Source organism: Myodes glareolus, chromosome 27, assembly GCF_982192425.1.
Source record: "Myodes glareolus chromosome 27, mMyoGla1.1, whole genome shotgun sequence".
Lineage (NCBI taxonomy): Eukaryota > Metazoa > Chordata > Mammalia > Rodentia > Cricetidae > Myodes > Myodes glareolus.
In genome coordinates this window covers 43,518,090-43,536,500 of record NC_142052.1, presented here as the reverse complement: position 1 = coordinate 43,536,500, position 18,411 = coordinate 43,518,090, and the positions used below count along the sequence as shown (strand labels likewise).

General features: G+C 46.1%; 1 protein-coding gene across 5 annotated transcripts in view; it reads right to left on the bottom strand.

Annotated features, from left to right (window-relative positions):
* Cflar (CASP8 and FADD like apoptosis regulator) overlaps nucleotides 1-18,411 on the bottom strand; it is a 62,676-nt gene that overhangs the window by 28,366 nt on the left and 15,899 nt on the right. For all 5 annotated transcript variants that reach the window (XR_015736859.1, XR_015736860.1, XM_087902409.1 and 2 more), the window contains 7 exons: nucleotides 16,644-17,073; nucleotides 14,140-14,245; nucleotides 12,519-12,654; nucleotides 11,339-11,424; nucleotides 7,791-7,845; nucleotides 3,059-3,108; nucleotides 2,184-2,265 (listed from right to left, as the gene is read on the bottom strand). Coding sequence is in view for 3 of the 5 variants with exons in the window: in XM_087902409.1 (XP_087758535.1) it covers nucleotides 2,184-2,265; nucleotides 3,059-3,108; nucleotides 7,791-7,845; nucleotides 11,339-11,424; nucleotides 12,519-12,654; nucleotides 14,140-14,245; nucleotides 16,644-16,978 (850 nt within the window). In the remaining 2 variants the exon portion in view is untranslated. The remainder of the gene's footprint in view (nucleotides 1-2,183; nucleotides 2,266-3,058; nucleotides 3,109-7,790; nucleotides 7,846-11,338; nucleotides 11,425-12,518; nucleotides 12,655-14,139; nucleotides 14,246-16,643; nucleotides 17,074-18,411) is intronic.

Sequence of the window (18,411 nt, the reverse complement as noted above, 5' to 3'; positions counted from 1 at the left end):
AATCCCTAACTGCCCTTTCTGTAGGGCCAGCCCCACTCCACCTTCAAGACATTGACCTTGCAAGGGATGACACTGGGGACCTGCAGCCTGGAACTCCATTCTGTGTGCACATGCATGTGCGAGATTGAGTGTGTGTGTGCCTGTGCAATCATATATATGTACAAGTACAGATGTGTGCATGTGTTAAGGCCAGAGGTCAATGTCGGGTGCCTCCATACTTTCTGAGATTTCTGCTTGAAATTTGTTCCCTCTGAAGTAACTGCCTCCGTTCCTCTGTGCCCACACGTGGGGATGGGCCCCACTTACACGGGAGCCCAGCATAGCCCTCAAACCCTCTGTTCACCTTACTCATCTAAGAGCAGACTCAACATACTAAATGCCAAGCCATGGTGTTTACAGCTTAACACACTAAAGTTAAACCAACTTTTATTAAGAATAAGAAAAATGTCAGTGGGCTTGTTCCAGGCACCGTCCTACACCCTTTATGAGTATAACCTCGCTCATCCTCCTAACAATCACATGAGGGATGTTACAGCAGAGATGCTGAGCCCAACGTACAAGCTAAGATATGACAGAGCCGTGATTCAAGTCTGGGCAATCACATACCAGTGCCCAACTCTGACGCACCCCTATAATTGGAGAAATACAGGTCTGCATTTAGCCCCAGCCTACGACTCAGCAACAGAACTCAGTCAGGCATTGGGTGGGAGTCATGAATAACAGGCGTGGTTTGGTTACAATGGGTTAATCTTTGTGAGTCCTTCGATATAAACAGAGGGACAGCATAGGAAGCTGTGTGTCTCAGATATTTCCTGGTGAATGAAACGGGGCTGATTACAATCAAAAATCAAAGGACAATTCCACCGTGTCCTTTAGAACAGTAAATGACTCATTAAGAAACTATTTCCCCATTCCTGATATGAATGCTAACATAGTACCATAAAAAAATGGTATCTTAGAGGTAGGGCCTCTACTGCTGTGCTGTAGAGCAAGCATTTGATTGGAGGCTTGCTCAGTATTTCAGAAGGTTAGCCCACCATCATCATGGCAGCAAGCAGACAGGCATGTTACTAGGGCGGCAGCTGAGAGTAACCGTCCTGACTCACAGGCAGTAAGCAGCGAGACACCGAACCTGGTGTGGACTTTTGAAACCCCAAACCCACCCCGGTGACACACCTCCACCAACAAGGCCATACTTTCAAATACGAGCCTATTGGGGCCATTTTCATTCAAACCAATATAAAAGGAAAGGACACGTTCCTCATACCTACCAAAAACAGAACACGAGGAAGTGGGATCGTAGCTGAAATCCTGGAAAACATAGTTTCATATTTGCTAACTTGAGCCTCTCTTAGCCTCTCTTCTCACATGGTAATGTTCTGAGCGAGTCATCTCTGACTCATGCTAAGGAACGTTGAGAGGCACGAAAGCCGTGAACTGCCACCAGTTCATGATTAAACGGGAAGTTATTCCTGCGTCTAGGCTCCCCCTCCTTCCCTCTTGATCTATGGCCAGCGGTCCAGTCATACATACAACAACTGAGCAAAACAATTCAGATCCAGATGACGATGCCTCGCAGGTAGATTAAAGCCACGTGTGGCTCAAACACTCCTCACAGCCCTCTAAGCAAACACAGACAGAATGCTTTTAATGGCCCCAAGGAAGGCTTTCATGACGAAAAGCTGAAACACCAGATAATACTAGAAACCAGAATGCCTCTCGTTATAAATGCCCCTGGATGACCCTGACGAATAAAACCCAGGATGCACAGGTAGACTAAAGACACGCCAACTACCACGGCATAACTTCTGCTCCCCCCGTTCATCTCCTGTTTCTCCTAACACATAGCTGGACCGGTTTATCTATGCCCGTTGTAGTTAACTTGAGCCACTTGTTTAAGTTCTGACCAATAGAATGTGGGTAGAGATGAGGGACATCACTCTCAGGTCTGGAACACAGTCTCTATCCTCTCACCTGTCAATCACATAGAGGACCCTGCAGAAGACTCCAAGGCCCCAAGATGATGGAATCACCAACTGACCGACCACACGGAGTAGAAAAGCGAACGTCATAACAGAGTGTACTTTGTTATTGCAGCTAGTATTTACCGTGCTAACAAACCCAAGTTGCTTGGTCGTGAACACGCTGCAGGGAAGCCGTTAACCTGTGGCTTCTGCACCTACCTACGTCATTGCCGATGCAATCGATGATCAAGCAGATACCCAGGGGCTTGCTCTGCATCCTGTAACTCTCTTCATGTATGTGCTACAAAGAAAGGCAGGTGTAATTAGAGATGCTGGCTACCTCTCTGCTCCCTTAGGTCTCCCTCCTGTGTCCTCTCCTCCTCTGGACTGTTTTAAGCATCCCTTTGGCAAGTGAGTCACTCAACAGACACGGCCTAAAGTCATCTCAGCTGGCATTTCCCATTAATGTCAGGGTTTTTTTTCCCCCTCCATTCCGAGAATGTGTTTCAGGCAAACAGCTGCTTCGGCTCTTGCTTAATTTTAATTAATAAGCCTCGTCATTTCTTTACATGGGTCTTAGTTTTGCGGAATAAAGAGAATTTGGAAGAGAGACGAAAGATGGGCCATGCGCCTTCACGGAAGCCTAAAGCAGTAACAAGATACATCTTTCTAAGCCAGTACAAACGACAGCCTTCCACCGCCTCCTCTTAAGAAGAGGTTGTCGGCCCAGATAAAAGCTAGGACGCAATACAGTTCAACACAGTGTCACTGCCCATGGGTGCCCAGCAGTGACCCGGCTGAGACACGAGCTGCCACTTGGAACCTCCCTGCATTCCAAAGTTCATTCATGCCATCAACTTGAACATCTTTTTTTTTTTTTTAATCTCTACTATATTCAAGGCCCCTGGCCAATGAGTTCTCAGAATTACACACAGGCACCCAGTTGTCACGAAAAATTTTTCAGATCTGTTTTGGATGGTTTTTTTTTTTCTTTTTTCTTTTTTCTATTTTTTTTTTTTTTTTTTTTTTTAGGATGTCAGTGTTCTAGCAGATACTTGTGTATACAATACCGAATCAGAGAATTTATTCTTTACCGGAGGCAAAAAAGCTCCTGATTCCTGAATGGATGTCTTCACCGGTTGTCCTGGGGGATGAGAGAGAGAGAGAGAGAGAGTGAGAGAGAGAGAGAGAGAGAGAGAGAGAATTGTTTACAAGACAGAACTTAATTACACCCATTCTGGCTGAGTTCTTTCCATCATAACTGAGTTTTTTGATTTGTTTTGTTTTGTCTGCTCATTTCTTTCTTTCTTTTTTCTTTTTCTTTTCGTTTTCTTTTTTTTTTTTTTTTTTTTTTTTTTTGGTTTTGGTTTTTTGAGACAGGGTTTCTCTGTGTCTTTGGGAGCCTGTCCTGGAACTAGCTCTTGAAGACCAGACTGACCTCAAACTCCCAGAGATCCACCTGCCTCTGCTGGGATTAAAGGCGTGCGCCACTACCACCTGGCTTGTCTGCTCATTTCTTAACCACCTATTCTTTTTCCGGCTAGACTCAGCCCAAAGTTCCAACTCACATGAAAGAGCCTGGTTCAAAAGAAAACTCAAGAGCCCCCGTTATTCCAGGAGTCCGTAGAAAAACCACACCATGCAAGTGTAAGAGGGCTCTCCCTTGACCTCCTCCAGGTGCCCGGGGGTGGGGGAGCGGGGGGTGAACCTGATAAGGAGAATTCAAAACTCTGCCTCCGCTATACCGATAGCTTTCCTACATGGGCCCAAACCCTGGACTGCATCTAAAGGAAACAGCTTGGAGCACGCGGGAAGGGAAGCTTCTGTATATGTGCTATGTACAGAACAGATGGCCAATGTTTTCATAGTTCTGTGAGGCTGGGGGATGATTAAATAAAATGTCAGCAGCCAGACAGCGCACAGCACACAAGGAAAGTGGTGAGCCCATGGCAAACTCTGCTCCACAACAATGACTCAATCAGCCTGCGCAAGGAGGGGAGCTCTGGGTGCCGGAGCCACGAATGGGCTGGCTCACACCTCCGTGCCGAGGCGCTGTCGTCCTGGCTGCTCGTTCAATCTCTAGGCCAAGGCTGCGGCAAAGTGAGAAACGATGTCTAAAGATAGGACGAAGGAGGAGAAAAAACAACCTTGCCAGAATCTGTGAGGTTTGGGGGAAGCGAATGGGGTTTGTTTGGTTTCAGAGGTGGGCTCTTGATATGTAGCCCAGGCTGAGCCTGCCTCAAATTTGTGTTCCTCCTGCTTTAGCTCATGAGGGCTAGGATTGCCATGCCGTCCTGTGCTACCACCCTCAGCTTTGAACCTGAGTGTGTGTGTGTGTGTGTGTATGCATGTGTGTATACATGTGTGTTTGCATGTATGATGCAGGTATGTGCATGTGTGTATGCGTGTGTTGTATGTGTGCATGCATGTGTGTGAGTATGCATACGTATATGCATTGTGTGTATGCATGCGTATATGTGTGCATATGTGCACGTGTATGCATGTGTGTGTATTGTGTATGTGTGTGCATGTATGTGTGCATGTGTGTATGCATATGTATATGTGCATGTGTATGTGTGTATGCATGTGTATGTATTGTGTGTGCATGTATGTATGCATATGTGTGTGTGTGTATGCGTATGTATGTGTGCATGTGTATGTGTATATGTGTGTATGGTGTGTGTGTGTGTATGTTCATGCAGGTGCAAGTACCCCTGCTTTCACATGTGGAGGCCAGTGGCTGACATGTGTTTTTCTTAATCACTTTTCAGCTTGTTTTTCATTATAGAATCTCTCGCTGAACCCAAAGCTTGTCAGTTCATATAGGCTGACTGGCCCACAAGCCTGGGGATCTTCCTGCCTCTATCTCCCCAGTGCTGGGACCATAGGTGTGCACCAGTACATCCAGGTTCGTTGATGTGGGTGCCTGAGATTGAACTCAGTCCCTCATGCTTGCATAGAAAACATTTCACCGACTGAGCTGTCTCCTTGGCCCCTAAGCCAGGCTTTCTAAAGGACAACTAGCAATAAATATGCTTTAAGCCAAATAATCCATTTAGAAGTTTTAAGAAAATAATAAACCATGAATAAAAAAATGTATATCAGAGACATCTGCTGACTGACTGCTTACCGTAGCCCTGGCTAGGAAAAACCCTAAAAGTCACAAACATAAACCCAATTCAGTCAACTATGATACACATGGTTGCAAACTTTGCAATGTGTAGAACGCTAAAAGAAATTGTTATATATTTGATCTGTCTATGCAACATATTCATATTAAAATGGATGATAAAATAATTTTTCTTGTCATTGTTCCCTAGAGAGGGAAGTATAAGAACTATAGAATTTCCACTGGACTAAACATTGTAAGTAATAAAGAAAGGGTTTAAGTGTAGGATTGGATAAACAAGTTATACGGACATGCTATCCCCTGCTGTATAAGAATCTGGGGCATCTGCAGATTGCCGTACCCACAGGGCATCCTGGAACAAATCCCCCACAGATACTGAGAGACAAGTGTTCCTTAAAGAGCAAGAGAGGTTTACATCAACCACCGGAGGTTGGAACTCAGTGGGAGAACACTTGGCCAGGCTTGTGAGGTTCTAGGTTCAATCCCCAACAGTATAATCATTTTAAAGACGCATATAAATCAAACATCAACAGGGTGGGATAGTCCACACTTGCAATCCAGCACCTCAGAGGATGATGGCTGTTCGTGTGAGACCTGCCTGAGCTGGGCAATGAAGCCCTCTCTAATAAGACAACAGAATAAATTGACGAGAGAATAAAATAAACCAAACATGAATTGCAACGATCACTGTCGTATCGGATTAGGAGGGAATTTTGCTTGGTTTCCTCCTAACAATCATTGTTTATTTTAACAGAAAAGAAACCCCATTAGTTAGATTCCAGACGGTACTCTGGTTACTGCCCAGCCTGCTGCACCCTTGGCATGTACTCAATCTATTCTTCCTTAGAATACGTGTGTGGCATTTCTCAGTGAAATGCCTATCTCAGAGACATGCCTATCTTGGTTAAAGATTTTGAACCAGCCAGACAATAAGTGCCAGTCACCGTCACCATCAAGATCTTTCAGTAGGAACCATTTGGAAGTCCAAACTGACCTGAACCCACGGCTTGTTTATCTTAAACTTCTTAGTTTAAGGCCAACTCAACTGGATGCTTTTCCTTTTATTAGTGAGTCAAGACCAGTCCAAAGCGGAAAGGTGGCTCTCATAACAGTGCTTGCTTTATGTTCCCAGGCTAGCATGCCAGGTCTCCCGTTTTCCACTTTTTTATTTGCTTGTTTGTTTTGTTTTTTGAGACAGAATTTCCATGTAGCTTTGGAGCCTGTCCTGGAACTAGCTCTTGTAGAGCAGGCTGGCCTCGAACTCACAGAGATTCACCTGCCTCTGCCTCTCGCGTGCTGGGATTAGAGGTGTGCGCCACCACCGCCCGGCCCATTTTCCACTTTCAGTGGCATTCGGAGTGCTAACTCCTCCACCTCAGCAGTGTTTTAAGAAACAGGCTGTCAGTTCAGGAATTAATTCCGTTCTCAACAGTTTTCACCCGAGAGAAGAATGTTAGGGAGGGAGCGGCAGGCGTGAGCGGCGCCATCTGGCTGGTTGGGGTAAAATGGTTCTCAGCTTCCAGGAGCACACAGAGCCTGCACCCTACACAAACTGCACGGGCAAGGCTCCATCAGGGGACAAGGCCCCTCAAAACGCTCCGGCTGCCCCAATCATGTTGAGTTCCTCTACTGAGCACACAGCAGATTCAAAAGCCCTAGGGTAGCCCTGCCACCCTCCATCCCGGCATAGAGCCCTGCTCACACTGGCTCGAAACACAGGCTAACTCACCAGTACAGGGCTGAGTCTTGACTCTCACTATAGAAAGGTCCCCGTGCAGCAAAGAAAAACCTTTTTTAAAAAAAAATGATGCTATAAGCCAGCTATGGCAGCACATCCCTGCAATCCCAGCCCTCGCAAAGACTGAAATGGGATGATTGCTGTGGGCTTGAGGCCAGCCTGGGCTACATCATAAATACCAGCCCAGCAAGATTCTATCTCTAGCCATCCCAAAACAAACAAAAATTTAAATAATGCCGAGAACTCGAGCTGATGTTTTAAGAATGAAGAGAACATATAGATTGAAATGAACAATATTTTAATCGCTTTTCTTTTCTTTTCTTTTCTTTTCATGGAAGAGGTGGTCCAGATTAACCTTTCTTCCTGCTGCTGGATACTTGGTTTCCTGTGGTTCTCTATCATGGCTGGATTAACGTTCACCATGGTCTGGCTATAGCTCCATTTCAGATGCACTAACGTCGCTCGTCTGACAAACACAGCCTAGGCTCTGTGCCTGATAGAGGGGGTGTTATCCAGGTTTAGATGAGCTAAGTCAGAGGGGAACTACATGAGTCGGTGAGTTCACCCGAAGAATGTGTTTTACTGCCTTTTGGGAGCTTAATTAAAATATGCGGATAACGAAAGCACCAACCCTACAATGAAACTTCTCCCCCTTCTTTTCTTTCTTTTCTTCTTCTCTTTCTTAGATGACAGGGTCTCACCACATTGCTAAGGTCTCTCTCAAACACCTGGGCACAAGAGATCCTCCTGCTTCAGCCTCTCAAGCAGCTACGTCAATAAGCAGGGACCACCAGACACAACAGTGTGATTTTTTTTTTTCCTTTTCCGATACTGGAGATGGAACCCAGGGACTCATTCGCACCAGTCAAGTGTTCTACCGCTGAGTTATACCTCAGCCCCTTGTACTAAAGCTACGAAGCATTTATAAAGAATAGCCGTAAGAGATTGGGGGCCTTACTTTGAACGTGAAGGTGTTCCGCAAATCTTTGTTCCTTGCTTTGCCCGTTCTGGAGCTTCAAAAACAAAAAAGAAGATCACACTGTTAGTTTTTTTTCGGAAGCTCACTATGTTACACCTCTTTAAATAGCTCAATATTTTTACACGGTGGGGGGGGTGATAAAAATATCACCTCTGCAGCTACCTAAATATGAACTGCAGGGACAGTTAACCCTGTAAGTTCCACACTATACTGTCGAAGATTAGATCAACTCTCCCAGTCAGAACTGAAAGCATTTTGAAGCTGGAACTAAACTTGCACGCTAGACTACTTCATAGCGGCTCTAAGCTGTTACCGTACCGCATCGGGTGCTGGAACAGTCCCAACTCAGAGCACTCTGGGACAGAGACTGACATTCAGGGCCTCCCGTGAACACCAGGGCAAAGTGCAGCCTGGTTAGAAGTGTGAGCAAGCCATTTTACCTCTCTGCTTCTTCACGTGTAAAGGTGAGGATAAGAATAGAATAGTACCTGCCAAACATAGATGCTAAGGAGGTCTTTTTTTTTTAACATATATGAGTTTTGCATGCATGTATATGCCTGGTGTCTGTGGAGATCAGAATTAAGGCATTGGATCTTCCGGGACTGGAACTACAGACAGTTGTGAGCCACCAGGCAGGTGCTGAGGATGGAGCCCATGCTCTTGAATGCTAAACTTACTCACAGGCCTTAGCCATGAAGGGTATTTGTGGTATTTCATTACTCAGAAACCCTCAGCACACTCTAGCGTGCACAGAAGCACTTAATAAATGTCTATATCCAAAGCCCTGAGTACAGTCTGCAGGACCCCTAAATAAATAAATAAATAAATAAATAAAGTCCAATTATGGCTCCGAGGTAAGTGATCTGTGGGCGTGATTCTCGACAGTCGCGTACTCTGCAAGAACCACTCCTGGGAGAGTAAACCGACCTGTTTCTCTCCTCTCAGATGGCAGGAACTTTCCAAGATGACATCACTTCCTACCACCATCTGACCACTGGTATTTCAACAACGGCTGACCTCTTTAGCTCTCCTACCCAAAGAAGGAAGTACATTATCCAGCAAGCTGCTTCTGAGGGCACATCTGTGTGCAAACTGAAGACGTGCAAGCTACGGTCCTCCGCCCCCCCCCCCCCCAGGAATAATCCTGACTTAATCAGAGCCTAAATCTTGTGAGAAATCTACCAGGTTCATGTGCCTCGATGCCTGATACTAAGTGAGAGATCAAGTCGCGTGCCAGACACAGCAAGCGTAAAGAGAAACGAGGCGCAAAGCATGTTGGATCCCAAGCAGGCTACACGGACAGGGAGGATGCCCACCTGCATTGGCAGAACAGAAACAGAGCCATGAAAACATGGAGGGATTTTTAACTAAGGATGTTAGTGTAAGTTATAATAATAGGCAGTGGGAGAGAGAGCTCAGAATATCCTAAATCCGGCTTTGACTTAGTCTTCTATCGGAGACTAGAGCGACAAGTTAAAAACCTAAGCAATGAGATGAGTGTGGTTTACAGATAGATCAGGAGATAGTGGGATGAGCAAAGGCTGAGCCAGGCCGGGCCTGTAGCAGGTACATATACACAATCCCTGTGGTTTAGACATACATGCCCTCATCGTTCAGTTAGTGAGTGGGGCAGTGCAGTCCTTAACAGCCAGTCTCTTGCCCAGTGGTACCTCCTATAGCCAGCATCCTCCCAGAAACTGTTTATAAAATGGGAGGGATGTTTTCATGACAGACACTCATAGAAGTGTTTATAATTCAACCGCCAAACTTAACTAGAGTCTAAGGATCCACCCCGAAGTCCGCATAACTTCAAGGGGGGGGGGGGGTTAGGTTCACATCATACCAAGGTTTCTTCTCATGATCAAAGATTAGCCAGGGAATAAACACAAAATGAACTGCGCTCCTCAGAACACAACCACACGCAACCACGAGACACTTGCGATCATTAACTAGAAAAATAAATATTTTGTTCTGTCACTCATTAAAGAAAAGTTTGCCGATTTTTAAATTATTAAGACACACACAGTAAAAAGGCAAAAGGCTGGAGATGGCTCAGAGGTTAAAAGCACTGACTGCTCTTCCAGAGGTCCTGAGTTCAATTCCCAGCAACCACATGGTGACTCACAAGTGCCTGCAACTCCGGTTCTAGGGGGTTTGATGCCCTCTTCTGACTCTACTGGGCTCCTGAACACACGTGGTATACAAAAACCCATACAGGCACACATGCATACACATAAACAAAAAAATGAAAAGGAAAATATGTTTTAAATTAATTTTTTTAAAAAAGAAAATGCACAAAGAGGTGAGAATCAGGATATTTATTTTGCAGCCATGTTTGTCTTAACACAAGAACAGAGGCAATCTGCACATCAGCAAGAAAGAACTAAACACATGGTGGTGTGTGTAGAAAACGGAAGCTACAGCCCTCCTGGCAGGACGGACCTACAATGTTGGCACTTAGGAGGCTGAAGCAAGGAGAAGGTCCTTGCCGTTCAAGGCCAGCCTGGGCTAACATTGGATTCCAGGTCAGACAGGGTTACATGTGTGATCTCACGTGAACCGTGTGGTACCATGTCTAAGAAACCTGTGTTCAGAATGATGACAAGGTGTGCTACCCCTTGTACACTGTATGTATATAGACAGTCTCTGCACAGTCAAGAGACTGGTCAAGAAGAGTTGCCTTAACAGAGAGTAACTGGAATGTGAGTGTTACTGGGGAGGGAGAAATCACAATTTTAAGATATCTTAGGGGACGCTGAAGCTTGTCTTTCTACAGGCACATCCTATCTGTTTTTATTTTAAAAGAGAGCCTTCAAAGAAACAAACAATGAAAAAATATCCAACTGTATAAATAGATACATTTGCTAATGCACATAAAAATAAGACTAAAAGAAAGCACCCAAAATATTAATAATAGTCATACCTATGTAACAGACATGTGACACATAAGATACTTTCTTATTACATATTCCTTAAACTCCCCAAATATATTATTAAACACATTTTTCTTCTCTTTTTTTCCCTTTTTTTGTTTTTTTAAAATATTTATTTAATGTATATGAGTGACCCATCTTCATACAAACCAGAAGAGGGAATCAGATCCCATTACAGATGGTTGTGAGCCACCATGTGGTTGCTGGGACTTGAACTCAGGACCTCTGGAAGAGCAGTCAGTGCTCTTAACTGCTGAGCCATCTCTCCAGCTCTTTTGTTTGTTTGTTCGTTTTTTGAGACAGCTCCGTGCAGCCTTGGTTATACTGGAATGCACTGTAGACCACGCTAGTCTCAAACTCAGAGATCCGCCTGCCTCTTCCTCCCAAGCACTGGGATTAAAGGCATGCGCCGCCACCGCCCACCAGCTGAGCACTTTAAGGTTTATAATCATAAGAAGTTGCACACGTTCTTAATCAAATACACGTGTATCATTATTTGTTCAGTTCTTACAACACATGAAACGAGATGCACACTTTTATGACTCCTCTGAAGCAGGTTCATGCTGGCACTCCGTACACCGGCTCCAGACTCACCCTTGAGTTATACACAGGCTCCTTGATGCTCAAGTTTGGGAGAGAAGCCTGGAGGGAATTCATGTAATTTGATCCTGCTCCTTGGCCTGGAAAGACAGAGAGAGGGGCTAAGATTCACGAACTGTCAAACGACTCTTCAACAATGCCTCAGACCCCAGCCAGTCTTTTCAAATACCTTAACCCTGAACCGTCTGAATTCAAAGCATCCACTCGGATAACTTCTGTTCACCAGTAAGAATGACTTGCCGGGCGGTGGTGGCACACGCCTTTAATCCCAGCACTCGGGAGGCAGAGGCAGGAGGATCTCTGTGAGTTTGAGGCCAGTCTGGTCTACAAGAGCTAGTTCCAGAACAGGCTCCATAGCTACAGAGAAACTCTGTCTCGAAAAACCAAAAAAAAAAAAAAAAAAAAAAAAGCGATTGAAAGGATGACAAACTAATTTCAATCCCCAGGCCCCACATGGTGGGAGGAAAGAAATGACATCCACATGACATGTGGGTGTGTATATGTGTGTGTGTGCGCGCACACACACACACACAAAGACACACACTAAATGAATGAATAAATAAATAAATAAATAAATAAACATACTTTTAAATTCAAAAGGAAACTAAGGCCATTCCTGATTCTGTCATTCAGAATGAGGGCAGATTGTCTTATATATAAGCAAGTGTCAGTCATGACCTAACACTGTGACCCTGTGTTCAGTGTAAGGTAGAAGGGATTAACCCCCTTAATTAAAGAAAAAAACCAAAGTGACCTTTTCCATGAGGTTAAGTGAAACACAGCACACATACCGGACAGCAATCGGACTCGGTGACACCACCCAGAGTTGGATGGTGGTCACCGGGGCCAACATGGAGCTGGGCAACAGGGTTCTTTCTATAATCAAAGTTCTGAAAGTTCACAGTCTCCCTGCCCTTTAAAAACAGAGATAACAGACTTCTTTAAAGACCAGAATGGTAAGATCTGCTTGGTAGCAATTTTCAGAGGCAGGAGATTTGCCAGTAGGGTTGGGATATTGGGATATGAAGGCTACAAGGACTATGATCTCTTAGTGTAGATTAGAGGGACCTGGGATGCTTGGGTTCCATTTCAGCCAGGCACCCAACAGGTGACAACTCTCCACCAACCGTCCCTACTGTGCACTGAAGATCACCGAGACACCGAAATTCCTTACCCGACTGCGCGTACTTCTGGATTTTGGTCTTCAAATCTATCCTGTGGATGCTCTTCAGGCATTTTTCTAATAAGTTCAATTGATCTGCAGCAACAAGATTCAGTTTCTCCAGTTCGATCACCAGATCCAAGAAACTCTAAGAGAATCACCAACAAGAAACACACATCGTGAGTGGAGCTAACACATCCGTAATGCAAACTCTAGGCCACCTTGTGATCATTACAGCAGGAAAAGGTGGCAAGACGAGACCTTCCGGTAACCTTGGTGACAGTTCTGCTCAGAACCAATCGCCCTCCTAAATTCGACTCAAAGAAATGGGGGCTAGGGCTGTAGCTCGGGTGGCAGAGTGTGCTTGCCTCACATGTATGGCGATCCCCAGCACCACGCACCGTAAGTGCTTCCCAGAGAGTGTGGGGGTGGGTAGCTGAGGAAAAGGTTGATATGGGAAATCCTCACAATGCCATTTTAAACTGTCTTCATCCATCCTGGACATTCTAGGTCATTCTGACTCAAGGGTTGGTTCCCAGAAAGAGTGGGGCCCTCTGCTCATTCACCCTGAAACAGCTGGGCGGAAAAGAACACGATTTCAAAAGCGGGCATGGCTTTGGATTTTATTTTGCCCGCAAGTTAACATTTGGCTACTTAACTGTTAATCATTGTTTTACAAAGACAAGAGGCCTAATTAATTACATATAAATGGAAGGCGTTGATTAGGGAAAAACCCCAAAAACTCCTGTTTTCACTTTCTTCTTCATTTACATTTGATGTTGGAACCCGATGTCTTCCTGTTTGTCTATAATCAAGGAGCCTGAGGGAATTCTAAAAGGCGGGGCAGCCCGCTGGAAGACTTAATGTCACCCCCAGAGTTGGAGATTCTTCTTGGCCCATTCTCAGGTTAACTGTGTCAGGAGTTCAAACACCCTTCCCGTAACCCCAACAACTCTAAAACGGTCAGACATCTCTATCTTTGTCACTTCCCACACACATCATACACCACCTACACCCACAGCCACTGAGGGGAGTAAAACAGCCGAGGGCCAGCAAATGAGAGTGGACCAGCAAGCCAAGCCCCTGAGGCCTCTACTCCACCCACACAAGCAGACAGGATGTCCTCGCCTGGAAGAGAGCTGTCAAATCAGAGAACTGAGGTTGAAGCCAGCCAGGTCGGTGACTTTTACAGAAATCAGGACCAAATCTAAGCATAAAAGAAACACCCAGGGCCACAGGAGGAAAGACTACCAAACTATTTCCTCTCAGTTAAAAGCCCATTCTCTTGCTACCACACTATCTGAGAAAGCTCCTGGGATCGCGGCAGCAGGCTGCCCACTTCCCTCTCTCCATACTACAAGGAACAGGCCCTGCTTCTTTCTTTCTGAATTCTTTCATTCTTTCTTTCTTTAAGATTTATTTATTATATATGTGTGCAGTGTTCTGTCTGCATGACAAAAGAGGACACCAGATCTCACTATAGAAGGTTGTGAGCCCCCATGTGGTTACTGGGAATTGAACTCAGGACCTCTGGAAGAACAGCCAGTGCTCTTAACCTCTGAGCCATCTCTCCAGACCCCAGGGTCCTACTTCTGACAGCTCTTAGAATGGGCACCAAGGAAACACAACTCACCTTGTCCTTGGCTACCTTGCCTCGGCCTGTGTAATCTCTCATGAGGAAAATTAATGAGGCCACGTCGGATTTATCCAGATTCTCGCCAATCTCCATCATCAGCACCCTGTAAATCCCAAAAGTTTCTTTAGCAAATCCAGACAAGAATCCAAGAGCCCATCCTGCACCAAGGCCAACAACTAGACTAAATTCATGTCCCACAGAGGATGCCCCCACTCTATAAAACAGGAAGCCTTGATGGAATATCCCCCCCCCAAGAAACTATAAGAAAATTAAAAAGAAAAACTCATTCTTCTGTTTTTTGTGTGGTTTGGTTTTTAGAGATGGCTCTTGCTGTGCAGTCCTGACTATCCCAGCTCTCCTGGGCAGGGACTGGCCTCAGACTGCACCCTTCCTCCTGTCTCTGCCTCCCAGGTTCTGGAATTACAGGCGTGCACCCCACCTGGCCTTTCCTTTGTTTGCCGTAGGACACAGGATTTCCCTCTCTAACTAAGAGCTCCGAGAACAACTGTGCAAGTGGACTTCCCTGAAAAAAAAACCCCTAGGTTCCCAGAAGTCATAGTGAGATCAAAGAGGTGAGTAACAGGAAAGACCGAATTCAGAGTGGCTTTGCCCTCTCTGTGGACCACTGGTCTAAGGACCACACTTTTTTGAGTCTCAGGATTCTCGAAAGCAAAGAAACATCTCTGACATGTTGGCCCACACTTGAAAGTTAAAAGACGTCCACCATGGAGCTTCGGACCATGAATGTCTGGTCTGGAAAACCCCTCCCAATGCATTCACCTTTGCTCTGGCTGGGGTAGCCACCACACTTCATCAGAACTCCTGTGCAGAAGATGTCTTTCCCAGGGAGACTCCCCCATACTCTTTGGGATTCTTTTTGGGCCCTGAGCTTAGCTAGGCACTGGTGAAGCCTGCCGAGCAGCCAGGTGAATAGGGCCATCCTGTGACCTCAACGGCCAGCCTCCTCTAGAGGGCCTGACACGCCCATCGCTACCTACTGCACCTGAATGCACTCCCTGAAGCCAAGTGAGTGTCCCCCAAATGCGTGAGATCAGTGGCATCGGCTGATGGTCGGACAAGGGAAACTTGACCAAGAGTAGCAATAACCCCAAGCATCTCACACACAAAGCCACTTGGTACACTATCCAAAGGAAAACTTGTGGAGCTCAGTCACTGTCTGTGGTGCTGGGGCTAAACCCAGAACCAAACACACCCCTAAGCAAGGGCCTACCACTGAGCTCTAGCGCCACACACACGTCCCCGCTACCTTTTCAGACAGGGTTTTATTAAGCCACTCAGGCTGGCCTTGAACTCACAACCTTCCTGCTTCCGTCTCCTAAGTAGCTGGGATTTCAGGTCACCAGACACAGCTAGCTGGGCTATGTTATTCTTTATTTTGTTAAAGAATATAGTAACATTTGTTACTATGTAACATAGTAAACATAACTTTACTATGTTATTTCTTTACTTTGTAAAGTTAGTAACTGGCTCAGCCTGGGTGGGCTGTAACTGGTACGTTCGAGGTTTAACACAGCCCTTCCAACACCAGCTCGCATCACTTTACAAAGCCCGTGCTGCCTTCAGCTCTTTTCAGTACTTTTCATAATAATAATAATCAATGTCATCTTCAAATACATATTCCACAACCCACAGAACTAGCAGCCTGGAGGAACAGGGAGCAATTTAAAGACCTCCTTTAAAGAGGTCTCCTTCTTGTCTCAGAAAACACAGTTCTTCCAGAGACTCCCTCATATGGGGAAGGAAGTCCTCTGAGGCTCTCAGACTTAGGGACATAGATAGATGGCCGTCCCTCTTTAACCAGAAGAGGGTGAATGTCTGTTCCTTGAACAAAGGCCCCCCTTGGACCCCTCAGAGCAGAGAGGCAGGACTACGGGAAGCGAACCCACCCTGCGGCACATCCTTGGCTGGCTGCCCGGGCAGAGGAAGAGTTAGAAAGGGCCACAGCTCTATGGCGGTAGGGAGGTCACTCACTCTTGCTACTTTCTTTCTCAGTACCAGAATTTTCCAAAGCACCGCTGCTCCCACGCCATCAGGAGCTGGCAAGAAAGAGCAGCTTTAAGCTGTTTCTTCTTTCTTCCTCTCGTCAGTCTGTCCTTCTGGCTCGCACGGACTATCTGTCCCTTCCATTTCCATTATGATCTTTTCCCCAGTTGCGTACCACGTAAGCAGCCTGTGTTTTATTGAATTCAAGCAAGCTGTGAGCCCACCCGAGTCAGGAGGATTGCTATGGGTTGGAGGCCCAGCCTGGGCAACACAGGAAGTTCCAAGCTAACCTGAGCTATAACGGGCTTCCGAAAAACACAAAGCCAACCAACACACAGAAATCCAGAGCATTCCGCACCATAAAGTGGTATTGCAGATAGTTGGATCAGAAGGAAGAGGAAGTGATGCAGCTTCTTCTCATTGCCCACACCATCTAGACAGCCCGGCTCCCCCTACCCCTCCCCCGTGTGCAGTCTGGCTCAGAGCTCAGGAGTTACCTATAATCAGAAACAAGGTGAGGGTTTCTGCAGAGGTGGGCCTCCACGGCCGCTTTGTCCGTCTTCAATATCTTCTTAAGCAGGTCGAAGCGCCTCACTCTGTAGAGCAGTTCAGCCAAGGTAGCCAAGGAGAGCTGGCCTCTCTCACTTAAGGTGCCCAGGAGCTCCCTGATGTTGTTAGGTGGAGCCAGGTTCTCAGCCACGTCTCTACATAAGAAAAGCATCGTTTCCTTCTCCTCCTCGTCCAGGGACTCCTCCACCTGGTGGATGACCTCAGCAGACACCGGGCACAGGGCCATGTTCCAGAAATCAGTAGCCAGGGTCTCATCCAGCATCTATCCACTTAGCAGGGCTCCGCGCACCGCGAGTCGGCAACTTCATTTTGGAGGCCTTTCTTCATCTCTTCCCCAGCTCTTGCAGGAGAGGCACGCTGCGGTGAGAGAACACTTTTAATCCTGCCGGATCCCTTCGCCTACGATCTGAAGTTCAGGCTCTCCCTTCCTTACTGGGTCTCTGTAAGCAAGGGGATCCAGTTCTCCCCTTTAAGTCAGGAGAAAGAGAGCCTCAGCAGACAGAGTAAAAAACTGAGCCCAAAGCCAAAAGGCACAGAAGAAAACCCAGACATTCAAGAAAATGACATCAAAGGCAAAATTATCTCCAAAAAATCCCACATGGTTTAATCAGAATGTAAAGCAGGGTAGGGGAAATCACTAGCTAGGGAGCTAATGACTAAGTTACCATGAGAGAGGTCAGGGGAAGCGAAAAAGCCCAGTGACTAAGCAGCTGATTTGAGAGAGGAGTTGCCACCCACGCCCACTCCTTAGCCCCACCCACGTGTTCTGAACGAAAGCAGATTTTGGCAAAGGGGTGCCTCCCTGCAGGGTCCTCACCAAATGAGGTTTCTGTCCTATCCCCACGTCCTGCCACAGTTCCACCTGCTCTCACGGCCGAGGCTCGCCCCGCAGCCTCGCCCATGGGACCCTCCAGAGGGGCTGGGCAACGCGCTTCGTGAGTTTACACCAGGTCCTCGAACCTTGTGTGCCAGGAATGTGCCAGGTCTCCCGACCCTCAGTATACTGCTCCATGGCAACAAAGACCACCAAAATTCTCAATGGCATCATGGGAGTGGACGGAAGATCTGGGGGGATCACAGGTCTGAGTACCCGGCTCAAGGCACGATTTCATAACTGTCAGTTTCTTCCCTCAGAACTGAGCAGGTTTCAGATTTAGGCTATAAGTCTTTTGGTGTTGACTTTTAAAATACAATTGTTTGTTTGTCTGTTTGTTTGTTTATACAGGGAAGGGATTTGTGGGCATTCCGCAGGTGGGGGCCACAGGATAACTTTAGAGTCAGAGTTCTCGCCTATCATGTGGGTCCAGGGATCGAATTCAGGTCATCGCCCTTGGCAGCAAGCGCCTTTACCCACTGAGCCATCTTGCCGGCCCTTATACATGAGACCTTGTCTCTGAGTAACAAAACAAAACAAAAAAGTCCTCTGATCTCAATGGAAAAAAAAAACAGAAACATAATCGAACTCTTAGATGATAATGGTTTTACCTATTTTGTATGATGATATTTAAGAATTTATCTAAGATTGGTGAGGCTACGCCAATCTCAATACCCACTTATCCGAACAACTTAAATAGGATTATTTATAAATAAAGGAATAGAATTGACTAAAACCATCACTCTACATAGAAAAAGCTGTGCTCGGAAGACTTTTCTCAAAAAGTCTCAGTGACTAATTGTGTGATTCTCAGATGTCAG